The sequence below is a fragment of the Labeo rohita genome, chromosome 6 (assembly GCF_022985175.1).
Source record: "Labeo rohita strain BAU-BD-2019 chromosome 6, IGBB_LRoh.1.0, whole genome shotgun sequence".
Lineage (NCBI taxonomy): Eukaryota > Metazoa > Chordata > Actinopteri > Cypriniformes > Cyprinidae > Labeo > Labeo rohita.
In genome coordinates this window covers 35,094,190-35,111,115 of record NC_066874.1, presented here as the reverse complement: position 1 = coordinate 35,111,115, position 16,926 = coordinate 35,094,190, and the positions used below count along the sequence as shown (strand labels likewise).

Below are 16,926 nucleotides of genomic sequence, written 5' to 3'. Positions count from 1 at the left end.
AGTCAGAAGGGTCCATTTTTTTTAAAAATCTGAATAAATGAGCTTTGGATTGATGTATGGTTTGTTAGGACAGGACTGTATTTGGCTGAGATACAGCTATTTAAATCAGGAATCTGAGAGTGCAAAAAATCTAAATATTGAGAAAATCACCTTTAAAGTTGTCCAAATGAAGTTTTTAGCAATGCATATTACTAATCAAAAACGAGAAAGTGAAAATGGCACAAAAATCACACTCTATGAACTCAAACACACTTACCGTCTGCTAAATAACTAACAGTCAGCAATTAAAAGTGCTGATAAATGAGCCATTTTTTGCTCTTTCAGCTTCTGCGATGTGATCAGAGTTCAGACGTCACCCGACGACCCTAAAAACAAACTGATCATGTAAAGAAAATGCACTCTTTACACTATATGCACAATAATTTACCATGGTAAGAAGTCATGTAAGCACATGTGAACGGAATGTAATCTTGAATCTTTCTTAAAGCAGAATCATCATCAATCATATGATAATAACAGCAGGTCAGTCAGGTTAGATTTAATTATTTATTTGTGATACATTATTTACACACAATTTCCCCCATGTATACTATACACGTCATCAAGCAATACTTTAATCACAGAACTGCTGCGTTCCTCTCATATCTCTGACGGCCTCGGATTCACAGACTGATCGGTGTCCAAAAATAAAGAAAGACGCTTCCGTTCGGTGCTCGACTTGAAAAACAAGACAGGGAAAGTAAAGGAGAATGAGACGGGAAATCATTCCATCTGCGTCAGCGTCTCACCCATATATTTGTCTCTGTGTCTCTTCAAGCTTTATTCAGAGTAAATAGATATGTCTTTAATTTCATCATATATAAAGGTAATTCATACGGGGGTGGATAACATTCTGTTAAATACATTCATTTGGATCTGTTTATTATTCTCTCACACACAGAGTTCCCGCAGGTTTTTCCTGCTCAGTGTTTTCAACATTAAACCTGGTTTTAAACCCACAATGACTCAAGTAATCTGTTTAACCTGAAAGCTGTGGAGCTTCTGCTGATGAATCTGGACATGGAGCTACACTCTTCAAAATAAAGGTTCGTTATTGGAATCCATGGTCAATGAAATGCTCTTCCGACTAAGGAAAAATGCTTCTTATTTTAAGAACTGATCACTGAAAGGTTGAGGAACCAAAAAGGTTCTCATCTGAAAAAAATTAATACAACCTCACATTGTGTCAATCACGCTTACACACTGCCTCCGAAATTTTCGTGTCACAAAAAAATTCTGATTAGGTCCAGTTTTCTGTGTTTCTGCATCCGTAGCAAGCCTTTTGATAGGAAAGGATGACAAATACGAAAAGACAAATACATATGAAAATTTCGGACTCAGTATGCAGTGACCTTTACACACTGACTCTGAAACTTTCTTCCGTCATAAAAAAAATTGGACTGGTTTGAAGTTTCTCCGTTTCGCATCTGTAGCAAACATTCTGAGAGCTGTTTTGACAAATATGAACATTTCAGACAAAATAAAGTTGATAGTTCCATGAAGAACCATTAACATCCACAGAACAAATACAGGCTCTTTATAGTCTAAAACGGTTCTTTAGATCATTAAAATGCTCTTCGGACTAAGACAAAATGCTGCTTCTTTTAAGATCTGATCACTGAAAGGTTCTTTGAGGAACCAAAAATGGTACTTTAAGTCCGAAATTCTCGTCTGAAATTTTTGCAAAAAAATAAATACAACCTCACATTTACACACTGCCTCCGAAACTTTCGTCTGTCACAAAAAAATTTGGATTAGGTTCGATTTCCTGTGTTTTTGCATCTGTAGTAAGCCTTCTGATAGAAAAAAAGATGACAAATACAAAAATGGGAAAAATGCATGCAATGCAAATGAAATTTCCGGCTCAGTATGCAATCACCTTTACACACTTCTTATGAAACTTTCGTCCGTCATAAAAAAATTTGGACTGGTTTAAATATTCTGCGTTTTCACATCTGTGGCAAACGTTTTGAGAGGTGTTTTGACACCTTGAGGCTCTGTGCGTGACGAATTTTGACGAATATGACAAAAACACATACAAAAATCTCAGACTCAGTGTGCAACTTTAAAATGAAGTTGATAGTTCCACGAAGAATTATGGTTCCGTTCCATTAACATCCATGGAACCAATACAGGTTCTTTATAATGTTCTTCACACTCAAACAAAAAGTTCTTTTAAGATCTGATCACTGAAAGCTACTTTGAGGAACCAAAAATGGCTCTTTACTCTTCAAAATAAAGCTGATAATTACATGAAGAACATCTAATGTCCATGGAAAAAAAATACAGGTTTCTTTAGATCATTAAAATGTTCTTTGAAACATTTGAAACTTTGAAAATGTTCTTTGAGGAACCAAAAGGAACCTTTATTTTTAAGAATGTAGTTTAAGGGAAAAATCTTACACTGTAAAAAAAAAAAAAAAACTTTCAAAAAGTTTCAATATAATTTGTTACCCACTTCTTTAACATTTTTAGTTCAGTCAACTTGAATTTTTTAGTCGCTTAATGTTAATTTAAGTGACTGGAATATTTAAGTTGACTAAACTAAAAATCGTAAGTCAGCTGGGTAAAAAATGAAGTTGAAACAACTACTTTTGTTTTACACTGTAAAAGAGGTTCTGCTTCAATAAAATGTTCTAATTTTCTCAAACGAATACCAAGATTTTGTTCATCATCATATTTCCGTGAAGTCATAACTAATTAATGTTCCTGGTTGACTCATCGCTCATTCTAAAGAAAATAAATGTTTGTCTTCATCACCTTCCTTCACGACTGCCATCAAAAATCAATATTTTTCATCCATCTGTTATTGAAACTCTATATTTTCATCATCATCATCATCATCCAAGTCTGATGGCATGTTGACTTTAACTAGCGGCCTCATTTATTAGTCAGTGAAACCCTGATCAGACCGTTAACAGGTTTGTCATTAGACGCCAGTGAAGGATCTGAAGAAACCAAGCGCTGGTTTTCGTCTCTGCGTCAGTTTCCGTTCTGAAATACGTACGCGGGATCGGTAGAAAAACGACACGTTCCCTGTTGGTCTAACAGTCGACGGACGAAAACGGACGAAAGCAAGAAATAACTCAAGATTAAGAGCAGGGATCAGGGCGGTTCTTTCTATATACAAAGAAAAGGTGGATGGAAAACGCCTCGTGAAGTCCCAGCCACACGTCAGCACGTCGCGAGCTTCATCCGAAATACGGATGTTCGCTCTGAAAGTTGTAGTCCGGACAGACCTTCTGCACCAGCTTGTAGTCGATGCTGAAGAAGGAGATGAAGATGCAGATGACTTTGAAGGGTTTGGCGCAGAGCCAGGACGAGTGCGACTGGGTGTTTTCGGTGAAGCAGGTCTGGGACGGGTCGTACAGGCAGGGTTTGGGCTTCTTGGAGCGGTCCGTCTTCTCGTACTCGACGCGGCAGTTGAAGGTTTTGATGTCTTTGGGGTCGATGGTGGACTGGTGCGGCTGGTGGAACTGGATCTCCGGGTGAAGCGGGTTCTGCTGCTGGAGAACCTCGAACTCCACCACTTTGGACGGCGGGACGATGCTCACCGACACGTTCCCCAGGCTGGAGGAGTTGTGGCGGAAATAGACGGTGAACGTCCCGTTGACGTGGTCCACGATCTTGCCCGTCACCAGCAGGCTGAACTTGAGCGTCTTGACGTTGAAGTAGAAGTCGCCCCAGCCGAAGATCTTCTTAGTCTTCATGGAGGTTTTCAGGGAGGGTTTGCGTTTGGGACGGTAGCCCGTTTGGTCCAGGAGCTGCGACTGGTTTCGCAGCCATTCGTACGGGTTCTGGATGCCGAAGGTGGGCGGTTTGGGCTTCATGGGCGTGTGGTCCATCGTGGAGAATATCCTGGACGTCTGGTACGGAGGTTTGACGCCTCCTGAAGGAGCCGCTCCTCCTCCTCCTCCTCCTCCTGCCGGAACTCCATACGGGAGGCTCTTGAGGACTGTGCCGGACGGTCCCTGCTCCAGGTAATCCAGAGATTTGCCCACCTGTTTCTCCAAACCGTGCACCTGCGGAGACACACACACACACACACACATGGAGACGTCAGAATTTGTGACCTTTGACCACAAAACCAGTTCAATTTTTGAAATTTCCATTGATGTATGGTTTGTTAGGACAGGACAATATTTGGTCGAGATACAACTATTTGAAAATCTGGAATCTGAGGGTGCAAAAAAATCAAAATATTGAGAAAATCACCTTTAAAGTTGTTCAGATGAAGTTCTTAGCAATGCATATTACTAATCAAAAATGAAGTTTTGATATATTTACGGTCAGAAATTTACAAAAAATCTTTACGGAACATGATCTTTACTTAATATCCTAATGATTTTTGGCATAAAAGAAAAATCTATCATTTTGACTCATACAATGTATTTTTGGCTATTGCTACAAATATACCTGTGATACTTGATGGATTTTAAAAAATAAGAAACACAAACATTTGATTTAATTAGGACTGTATTTTTGGACTAATTCAGAATCAGATAAATTTAGATAAATAGTTAAACATTTAAATATAACAAATTGAAAAAATAATAATAAACTATTTAATTTCATTTAACCATCTCTATATTTTAAATATAATGATTGAATATTTTTTAAAAAGTCAAAAACAAACATTTGACTTTGAAATAGTTAAGTAAGAAAGAGATCATGACTAATTCACTTCTTTTGAAATTAATACTAATTTCATTAATAAACTGACATAAAATGTCAACATTTAGATATAATTAATATTTTTTAAAAAGTCTAACCAATAAAAATGACCAACACAAAGATTTAAATTTGAAATAAGAAATTAGAAATATAATAATCATCATATCATCATGACTGTAATTCAAGATAATTAGATTTATAGTTTATAGACATTTAAATATAATACTTTAAAATAAAACAATAATTATAAATATATTGAATTATATTTAAACATAGTATTTTGTTCTATTTAAACAATATAAAATATTTTACACATTTTGAAATCACAAAGATACTTATTACATTTAAAATATAATATTTAAACATTTAAAGCATTTTGAAACACTCTTAAATGACAAACATTTGACTAAGAAATATGATAAAGATGACCATTAATTCGGATTCAATTGATTTTTAATGAAATAAATTATAATTAGCATTTTGAAAGAAATCTCTCAGATCCTGTGCAGTGCACACTGTGTTCTGTGTAAAAAAAAAAAAAAAAAGCCCTAAAAAAGCATGCATTATATGAAATGATGATGATGTCAAACAGTAGTACAGTATGCTACACTGACGTCACATGTTTAATTTAGTGAGTACTTTGCTTAGTATAAACACTGTGTAAACGTCTTAAATCACGACAGTCCAAACATACAGAGTCGAAAAAGAGATCACAGCTAACATTACGTCCACTTCACTTGTCACACTGGAAATAGAGGTCAGGTTTCGTGCAGTGCATTGTGGGATACAGTGTTCTGTGCTGTTTTTCAGTCATCTGTCACACAGAGACATTTCCAGCATCCGAACGTTTCCTCGCATATAAAATCGAACCATGTGCTACAGTCCCACATAAACATTTGTCCAAATAACACACACAACATATAATAATGTAATCTTCTGAAAAAGCATGAATCAATAATAAATCAGCAATGCATTGATTCTGCGATGTGTTCAGTCCTGATGGATTGGGTATTAATTGCTGAAGACAGAAACACAGAATAATTAAAGAGCCAAAACACAATTGGATTTTGCACATGTACTGTTAGAGTGAAGAAATGATTACCAATGACTGAAGAAAAGCACATTTACTGTTATCAGAGTGAACACGCAGCACGCCATCGATAACGGCCACACGCATCCAGAATGTTCTGCGGAGACGGAATCATTCTAGAACGACGTTCATAATTCATACGCTCATCTCTCCGGGACATTTCTATTTTTGCAGCTCAGTTCATGTTGTTGTGGCTGCTCTATTTACACAGAGAAGTGAGCTGCAGATCTGTTCTCATGTCACTTCTGCTCCGTTTGCTGCTCGTCTTTAATCCGCTGAGTGTGAGAATATTAATAAAGACTGATTGACTGGAAACAGAGACGCTTCTGCTGCTTACACTGTCTGATAATGTTCTGTTCTCATATACACTCATCAGATACTAGAAAACAATACAGAACATGTCAAGAAAACCATGCACACGCACACACACACACACACGCATGTTTGTTTTTGTGAATTGTGGGGACTTTCCATAGACTTCTATAGTTTTTATACTGACCAAACGATATTGTCTATCCCCTAACCCAACCCTAACCCTAAACCTAGCCCTCACAGAAAACATGTTTGCATCGTTACACTTTCAGATAAACATCATTTACTATTTTTAATCATTTTTTAACATTGTGGGGACCGCAGGCCGGTCAAAAATATCAGGTTTTACTATCCTTGTGGGGACATTTGGTCCCCACAATGTAGCAAAAACAAGTACACACACACACACACACACACACACACTCATATGGAATTAAAAAAAAGCAGTAAGTGTGACTTTTTATCTTGCAATTTAGATTTTTTCTTATGATTCCCAGTTATCTCACAATTCTGTTTTTTTTTTAAAAAATGTTAATTATCTTGCAATTTAAACTTTTTCTTGCAATTCTTTTTTTCTTGTGATTTTGCATTTATATTTTGCCATTTGTTTCTCACAATTCTGTTATCTCGCAATTCTGACCTTTTTCTTATCATTCTGAGTTTACATCTCAATTTTTTCATGTGACTTCTGAGTTTATATTTTGCAATTCTCTTTTTTCTCGCAATTCTGAGTTTATATCTCACAATTCGTTTTTTTCTTGCAATTTTGAGCGTTTTCACGCAATTCTGAGTTATCTTGCAATTCAGACATTTTTCCTCATAATTCTTTTTTTTCCTTTTTTTCTTGCAAATCAGATTTTTTCTCACAATTCTGCCTTTTTTTCCTTGCAATTCTTGTTTTTGCTCACAATGACTTTTTTTCTTTCACAATTCTGACTTATTTTCTTGCAATTTAGATTTTTTTTTGCTCACAATTCTGACATTTTTCCTGCAATCCTTATTTTTTTCCTCACATTTCTGACTTTTTCCTTTGCAATTCTTGTTTTTTTGCTCACAATTCTTACAGTACTGACTTTTTCCCTCACAATTCTGACTTTTTTTTCTTTCACAATTCTGACTTATTTTCTTGCAATTCTGATTTTTTGCTCACAATTCTTACATTTTTCATACAATTCTGTCTTTTTTTCTTGCAATTCTGATTTTCTGCTCACAATTCTTACATTCTTCATACAATTCTGTCTTTTTCCCTGCAATTCTTTTTTTTCTTACAATTCTGTCTTTTTTCTTGCAATTCAGATTTTTTGCTCACAATTCTGACTTTTTTTCCTCGCAATTCTGACTTGTCAGACTGAATTTCAGTTCATATCTTGCAATTCTACGTTTGTATGCGTCCATACTTCTCATTTAAAGGATCCAGCATGCACATTTTCAACGTGGCGCTCTTGTGTTTTGTAGTGAAATACGGCGAATCTGTATATGTGCATATGTGAATGAGATTTGAGGATGAAGACTTTGAAATGAAGACTTTAATGAACAGCTTCAGCGATCGGGTCAAAAGAGCAGCGGAGCGGTCGTACACCTCTGAATAAACATCCCATCGCACACGATCCGCTCTCGTCTTCATTACGGCTTCATCTTATTTCCATCCGGATGGGCTCCGGAGACACAAACGTCCATACGTGCGCTCATCAATCTCCAGCAGCCGAACGCAAACGCGTGTCGCCGTTTGTAACGACATTCATCAATGCGACTGCTAATGTATTCAATCAGTAAATTAATTTAGCTGCGGGATCGAACCGATCACAGCGATTGATTAAAGCTGAATAAGTGAGGGGATATCGATCACTGACAGCACAGATTAAAAAAAGAGCTGATGACGGATGCGTATCGAGCGGACGATGACTGGAAGTGTGTTTAAACAGTCGTTTCTCACTTCAGTGCAGGAACTGCGACTTTCGGCACAGCTTAATGCAGATTATTGAGCTCGACCAATAAATACAGAAAATCAAGGTAACATACGGACTGAATAACTGCAGTAAATAACCCCAAACTTTTGAATGTTAGTGTAAATCCTTCCATTTCAATCAATAAAAGTGCTATTTTGAAGCTCATATACTGTAATTTCCACATTCACACAGTATTTTGAGTGACGCGGGTCAGCATATGCTCATCATCCGCACGTCTCGCTGCATCAGCACTGCCGCAGACACCATCTGCTCGGCCCACCTCACCCTCTCTGACCTTTGACCTCTATGACAGACGCTCTCGGGTCACCCTCACACTCACGTATCGGTACGGGAGCGTCGACCGAGTCGAACGCCGATCAATGCTGATTTCACGCCACGGATAATGGATTGCAAGTTCGTGCCGCACAAGATTAAATATGAGCTTTAAAACACGAGCGTGACACTGAATGTGAGGAAACTTCAGATCCTGATCACAGGGTCTTAAAGAAACTGTCAGTCACTTCACAGACACAAAAACACTGCAGCTGTTTCTTTAACAGGGATAAAGAATCAGATCCTCATGGTATAATGTACACAGATGCAGTTAAACAGGGAGTAAAGACAAACCACTTACTGGTTGATTGAGATTTTAACATCATTATTTTTTCTTGCAAGTCAAAACTTTATAAATGAGCAAATTAAAAACTTGTATCAGGATTTTAGAGTTTGCTTTAGATAAAAGCTCTAAAATAGATTCAAGGTTGACTCGGTTGGAAATGTCTTTGCAGAGTAAAATCATTTCCTCAGAGAACTTAAACCAGCACAACTTTATAAAACATTTGAAAAATTTAATTAACAGATTACATTTTTTCCCTCATTATTGATGGCATACATACCTGGTAACAATTTTATAACGGTATTAATATTAATGTTCTTGTTTTAGTGTGGAAATGACGTCTATGTTGGTCACTGCATGTATTTTTCTTGTATAATTTCTTATACTACATTTGCGGATTTAGCAGATGATTTAACGACTTACTAAAGAGAAACAAAACAATTCATCAAAGAGCCAACAATATTGTAATATAATAACTGTTTCATCATTGACTGACTTTCATATAATTGTGATTGTACTTTAAGAAACACAGAAGATGCATCAGAACCTAGATAGTGACTTGCTTTCCTCCAAAAAGCAGAATAAAAGTAACATAAATTCAGTCCATACAGCATATGAGCCCAAAACATAGATTTGCAAATCACAAATCTATCTTTTTACATTCACGTTTGGTTAGGGGTCCAAAACATGCACAAGACAAACTCCTAGAAATTCCTTTCATTTGATCTTTAAAAGCTTTGTGTGTGTGTGCACCAAACAGATTTGACGATTTTCAGCAAATCAGCAGCAAATATGTATCTTTTTCTCACATAAAGCTTCATATGACCTCGGAAGAGCTGAAATACAATGCATCTGGAACATTAAAAATCTGGAACATTCATTTGTTTTAATACAGTACATTGTGCCCTATTTTTTATTTATTTATTTATTTTCTACAGATTTTTTTACAGCAGTGTCGGTCATATAGACGACTGCTACAGTGCTAGAAGATATTGGCAAAATATGATCACAATATTTTTTTCATAACATACTATATTGATGTTTATCATAATATTCATTTAGCATTAATGTGGAAGGCAATGCTTGTCAGATCTTCAGAATGAACGTTCATACATAAACTCTACAAAGTAGAAATCAGTTTGATTTTTCCTTAAATTCTGTGTTTTCCATTTTGCTTTTTTTTTGCATTCACAGTTTACTTATTCAATACAACTTTATAATACAAATGTCATCTAATAAAGTGAATGAATAAAACTACCAATTTAATCAGTCTTTCATAATGTCACCAGAAATACAATTATTTTACAACAAAGTATTGCATATTTATTTATTTTGTTCTCAAATAAGATGCAACACAACAGAACTGTTTAAATGAAAACATGGATGAAAAATATTTTGATTTCTCAAAAATAATATTATGATTGTCTCTCATGTATGGAGACGCAGATGCCTAAACACTGCGATCAAACCGCAGCACTCATTCACACAGAACATACAAACCTAAGTACTGACACGACATCATTTTCTGGGTGAATTATTACTTTAACAATGGAAATGGAGGTGGTAAGGACTGTAAATGTTATTTTTGGTTTCCAGTGTAATGGTTCATGGGATGTGAGCCGTGGATTCAGTCATAATGAGGTTAACTCGCTCGTGCCCTTCATGTTTGGCCAGCTCAGCACAGATCCTCCGTCCCGGGACGCGTCCACAGCTGTTCCTCCCGCTGAAGAAGTGATGAAATGCGCGAGGCTGGAGTTTAAGGAGTTTGGCTCTGAAATAAGAGCAGGACGTTCAGTTCTTCCTCACTCTTCACTGTCAGCATTATCATCGACCAGCGCTTCACACGCCAGCACAGCACCGCCGAGTCGAGTCGGTGCTAAAACACACTCAAAACCTTCAAAAATTTCACTCAGAGGCTGGACTTCTCTGGGTGAAATGTCTTCATGTCTGGATCAAAATGACCAAAAAACTAAGACCACAACAGTCCAGAAAACTGCTGTCAGGAACATATTTTGCTCTCAAGGAAAGAAATAAGATATCTTGGTAACACTTACACTCCCTTTAGTTAATGCAATAAGCAATGCATTTGCTACAGGATTTATTCATCTTTGTTAATGTGAACTAACAATGAACAGTTGTATTACTAACTAAAAATTCACATTAGCTCAGGTCCACTTACTAATGTTGAAAAATACAACTTTTGTTTCTAATAATGTACTAGTTTAACATCAGCTGAGATTAATAAATGCTTTAGAAGTATTGTTCATTGTTAGTCTATGTTCATAACAAATGGAACCGTATTCTAAAGTTTTCTGGTGCAAAATACAATGAGGCCTGTTTTAGGACTTTATGACTTTTTTTTTGCACTGTAAGTTTATTTTCATGACAAAATAATAATTATCCCCTCCAGAATTCTAATGTGAAAAAAAAATGCTATTTAAATTCTTAAGTATTTCTACCTCATGGGCTGTAACACTGCTTTAAATTTATGCTGACTTACATAATAAAAATAAACTGATAAAAAAAAAAAAACCCAAATGTAAAATCTGAATCATGCAAAAAGGGTGTTCATTCTCTTTTTGCAAATTACTATTATAAGTTTTCCTCCATTTAGATCAGTTAGAAATTAGCAAGATTTACACAGTTATGCATTATAATAAATTCTATAAGATTGGACATGGACCAAAAAACAAAAAAACAAACTAACAAAAAAAGTAAAGATTGTACATCTTTAGAAAATTTGGATGAAGAATGTGATATTGTTTCGCAAAATAAATAAATAAATCTGAATCATGCAAAAATGGGATATTTCTGATCTGGACATGCTTGTGAGATTCACCCAAATATTAATAAAAATTCAGATGAATTAAAGTAATGATAATTTATGTGAAAAACTGGACATTATTTTGCAAAATAAATAAATAAATACATACATACATGCATACATGATAAAATATGATTTCTTTTTGGGAATATTTGTGACTTGGACATGCCATTGCAAGATTCACCAAATTATTATTATTATTATTATTAATAATAATAATAATACAAAATATTATTTCTGATCTGGACATAGTTGTGAGATTCACCCAATTATTAACAGAAATTCATATCAATTAAAGTAATGATAATTTCTATGAAAAACTGGACATTATTTTGAAATAAAATAAAATTAAATACTATTTCTTTTTGGGCAGAACTGTGACTTGGACATGCCATTGCAAAATTCACCAAATTATTAATATTAAATAAAAATAATAATAATTTATTACAGTAGAGAGAATCAGCATTGATGATAAAAAACAAAAAAAAAATTCTGATGCATTAAAGTAATAAGAGTTTATGTGAAAATGTGACATTGTTCTGCAAAAAAAAACCATTGCAACTGTGCAAAAACAGGCTTCATTTTCTTTGTTTCTTTGCGGGCAAGCCATGGTGAGCTTCACCCAATTATGCACGATATTAAAAAAGCAGAATTTCACGCAGGACGAGAAAACGCAGCCCTGAAAGCAGTTTGTAGGACAGATAAGAACCGGGCGCGAGTTCATAACGCTGAAGGAGGTTGTTAGCAGCATTTCAATTTGAGTGATACATTTACAAGTCTGTAGACAGCAATATCAAATGGAAAGCTGCTGTCGATTACAACAGCTGGCACCAAAATACAGCATTTCTCCTGATGTATAACACTCTCACGCTTTCCTTCTTCTTTATGCGCCATCTCTTCGCCGAGGAGGAATAATAACCCGTCGAGTCGAAGGGAAGATGGAGTAATCCAGCTAGACGAACTGTGTATACATATGTATGTCTCGGGGAATTTAATATAAAGAAAATTTGATTACGGTGGCTTGAGATCGCGAGCGGTGGAGGGAAATGGCTTTATTGGTGCAGCGCGAGCAGAAGGAGAGGCTGCTGCGCAGTTCCAGGGCCATTAATAATCGCTAACTTCATTTGAGACACTATGCGCAAAAAGCATCTTAAGAAAGTCTTTATGAGGGGGTGGAAGCGCCAGCGGAGCCGGAAATGAGGCGTCGGATCAGACCGCCGCGGCTTTAGGAACCCGCCGCAATTAAGCCGACTCTTCATCACTCGCTTCGCTACCGGAGAGTCCGGCGGCGGCGGCGGCCGCACCCACGCTCGCCGTCCCACAGGGCTCATGGAGCTCGAGTGCGGCCCGCTCGCGCCTCACACGGCCTCTCGGCGCTTCCCGCCTCTAATTGGAGTTTTATTTCACACAATCAATTTGTTTCTACCTCAGACGCTGATGCATTGATCCTCTGTCACACACACACATTCTGAACTCTTCAGCTCAGTGATCACATGCACACATACTGTATGCACCAATGTAAATAGCCATTAATAAAGATGCTCTACCTTTCAAAAGATTTTTTAAATGTTTCTGCCGAATAAGTCTCTTCTGCTCACCAAGGCTGCATTTATTTGATCAAAAATACAGTAAAATTGTCAAATATTACTACAATGAAAAATAGCTGTATGAATAGGTGTTAAAATCTGCTGCTCAGGAAACAAATCTTAAGAAAGCACATGGATCAGAAAAATGTGGGTAAAGAATGTGACATAATTGTGCAAAAAAACAAAAAAAAAAAAACTGAATCATGCAAAAAATGTGACCCTGGACCACAAAACCAGTCATAATGGTCAATTTCTGGAAATAAATAAGCTTTCTATTGATGTATGGTTTGTTAGGACAGGACAATATTTGTCTGAGATACAACTATTTGAAAATCTGGAATCTGAGGGTGCAAAAAAATCAAAATAAAAATATTGAGAAAATTTGCCTTTAAAGTTGTCCAAATGAAGTTCTTAGCAATACATACTACTAATCAAAAATGACGTTTTGATATATTTACGGTAGGAAATTTAGAAAATATCTTCATGGAACATGATCTTTACTTAATATCCTAATGATTTTCGGCATAAAAGAAAAATTGATCATTTTGACCCATACGATGTATTTTTGACTATTGCTACAAATATACCTGTGATACTTATGACTGGTTTTGTGCTCCAGGGTCACAAATGGGCTTCATTCTCTTTCTACAAAATGTTATTTCTGACCTGGACATTCTTTTGTGAGATTAATCCAGTTATATAAAAAATATTTTATAATTTATACAGTAAAAAAATAATTTAATACAGCAGTGATAACAGATGAGTTAAAGCTAATTGGTGTAAAAAAAAAAAAACATTGGCTAGAAATGTGACTTAGACATGGCCTTGCGAGATATTACAGTATTGAGCATTGATAATTAAAAACATGTAAAAAATCTGATTAATTACAGTGATAATAATTTATGTAAAAACTAATTGTTCAAAAACAGGCTTCATTTTCTTTGTGCAAAATATTATTTCTTTTTTCATTTACATTTTGTGAAGAAATGTGACCTGGACCTGCTCATTCATTGCTTATTCATTAATAAAGATATTCTACCTTTCAAAAGATTTTTGAAATTTGTCGAATAAGTCGAAATATTATTACAATATAAAATAGCTGTTTTCTATGTAAATATCTGTTAAAATTTGCTACTCAACAAACATTTCTGATTATTATCAATGTTGAAAACAGTTGTGCTGCACAATATTTCTGTGTAAACCGTGATACCTGTTATTTTTCAGGATTAGAACGTTCAAAAGAACAGCATTTATTTGAAATAGAAATCTTTTGTAACAAATGTCTTTACTGTCACATTTGATCAAGTTAATGCAGCCTTGATGAATAAAAATATTGTTTTTTAAAATCTTATTTACCCTAAACTTTTGAAAGGTAAAACATCCCAGTTTCCACAGAAATAGATGGAATTAGCCAGTACAACTTTTCAACATTGCTAATAATCATAAATGTTTGTTGAGCAGCAAATCAGCATATTAGAATGATTTCTGAAGGATCATGTGACACTGAAGACTGGAGTAATGATGCTGAAAATTCAGCTGCGCATCACAAAAATAAATTACACTTTAACAGATATTCACATAGAAAACAGACATTTTAAATTCTAATATTATTTCACAATTTTTACTGTATTTTTCTTAACAAATCAATGCAGCACTGGTGAGCAGAAGAGATGTCTAAAAACACTGAAAATCATAATGATTCCCAACTTCATTCAATCATTTATTCAGGACAGCGGTGAGTCTTCATTCACCTAGACAGTGTTTGCAGCACCACAGTTCTCACATTTAACGCTTCCTCTCGGTTCCACTGACAGAGAAATAGTTTGAGAACTCTATATTTTGACAATAATCTCATAAGAAACTTTTGCCTTCTTTTCCTTTAAAATGAAAATGACATTTAATTATGAGACGAGAAATACAGCCCAGAGGAAAAGAGATAAACCACTGGAGAGAGAGAGAGAGAGAGAGGGAGAGAGAGAGCTGGATTATCATGGAAAGAGAGCGAGTGAGTTATAAAGTATCAGAGACGAGAGAAATGGAGCCGAGACTGATAACACGGAAATAAAACGTGGAGGAAAAGAAAGTGAGAGACTGAATTACCACAACAGAAGAAGAAGATGATCTTATTAGTGAAAGAAAGAGAAAGTTGAAGGAAGAGTTCAGCCAGGAATGGAGATTCGCTCATCATTTAGTCAGTGCTCAGGAGAATGTTCAAGCTGCTCCGCTCCACATCATGCTTCAAAAATGACCAAAAACATCATGCAATATATTTAAAATCCTCTGAAATGTTATGAAGCTCAACAGTCACTGATTTGATTGTAAGCTGCTGGTCAGGTCACAAATTTAGGTCATTTAAAACACTGTGGGAAAACACTGTTTCTAAATGTTTCATTCAAATATTATTCAAAGGTTAAAAACATTTCTTAACACATTGTAACATTATTTGAATGTCCAGTTTCCTTGTTGTGATTGTAACATTTATAGGTTACAAGAACATTTCTAGAACCTTCATCAAATACAAAAAAAGGACATGTTGAGAATGTTGATCTAAGAATGTTTTCTCTCAACATCATGAGAATGTATTTCAAATATTAACAAAGTTCTAAGAACATTCTATAAACATTAAGACTGTTTTATCTAAAATTTTATACAGCATAAATAAACACTGTGAGAACGTTTTCTGTTCGCTGCTGATCGTCTCCTGATGTTGTGTTGAGATAGAAGCTCAAACGCTGTGAGTTTAGTGTGAGTAAATGATGACAGATCGCTCACATACGGGTCACTATCGCTGCGAGAGGTGTGTGTGTGTGTGTGTGTGTGGCAAATGAGTTCAGGTGTAAAGCGCTTTCTGATTATTGACTCTGAAAGTGAAGAATCTCATTAAAAGCAGACGCGCTGGTTGCAGCTCTTGTCATAACAGGAGGATAAAGAGACAAACAGCCGCGAACGCTGCTTTAATCACACTAACTGTGTAAAGATCCTGTCAAAACTGCTGCTTTCTACACACAGAATCAACTCAGTCAAGCTGATCGAATCAGGAGAACAATCAACATTCATCTCTAAGAGAAACAGATCCAGAAAAAGTCCATCAAGAGCATCTTCATGTGTCCTCCAGCTCTATATTGTTAAAAATCTAAATCCTGCCATCATTTAGCTTTTACAAAACCTGTATGAACTTCTTTCTTCTGCTGAGCACAAAATAAGATATTCTTAAGAATGTCTGTAACCAAACAGTTAGTCCCCATTGACTTCTATAGCATTTTTTAATTACTGTGGAAGTCAATGGCTGCCAGCAACTGTAATCAAAGTGCTGTACAATAAAGAGAAATGCAGTAACTACAAAAATAAACAACAGCTGAAATACACTCTTAAAAATAAAGGTGCTTTAAAAGGTCGCAGCGATGCCATAGAAGAACCATTTTTGGTTCCACAAAGAACCATTCAGTCAAAGGTTTTTTAAAGAACCACCTCTTTTTTATAATCTGAGGCACCTTCTTCAGATATTAAAGGTTCTTTATGGAACCATTTAGACAAAAAAGGTTCTTCTATGGCATCGTGAAGCACCTTTATGTTTAAGAGTGCAGCAGATACTAAAATAAAATACACACACATAACCCTTATACATCTCAACAACTTCAAAAGCTACAGAAAAATATTCTTAATAATAATTCATATTAAAACTTCACTATCATTAAACCGAGTTGCATATAATGCATACAAATATTAAAGATAGTATGAGATGAAATACTATTAAAAATCTATTACAATATCCAACAACTTATTTTGCAGCTATTTTCTGTAAATGTGCAAGACTTTCGATTCATTAGCTGCAATATGTG

General features: G+C 35.5%; 1 protein-coding gene across 1 annotated transcript in view; it reads right to left on the bottom strand.

Annotated features, from left to right (window-relative positions):
• Window positions 1-565: 565 nt before the first annotated feature.
• The window catches only part of LOC127166355 (neurexophilin-2), a 59,548-nt gene continuing 43,187 nt past the window's right edge, over window positions 566-16,926 (bottom strand). Inside the window, exon 2 of the mRNA XM_051111551.1 lies at window positions 566-4,061. Within this exon, the coding sequence (XP_050967508.1) occupies window positions 3,231-4,061 (831 nt within the window). The 3' untranslated portion in view covers window positions 566-3,230. The remainder of the gene's footprint in view (window positions 4,062-16,926) is intronic.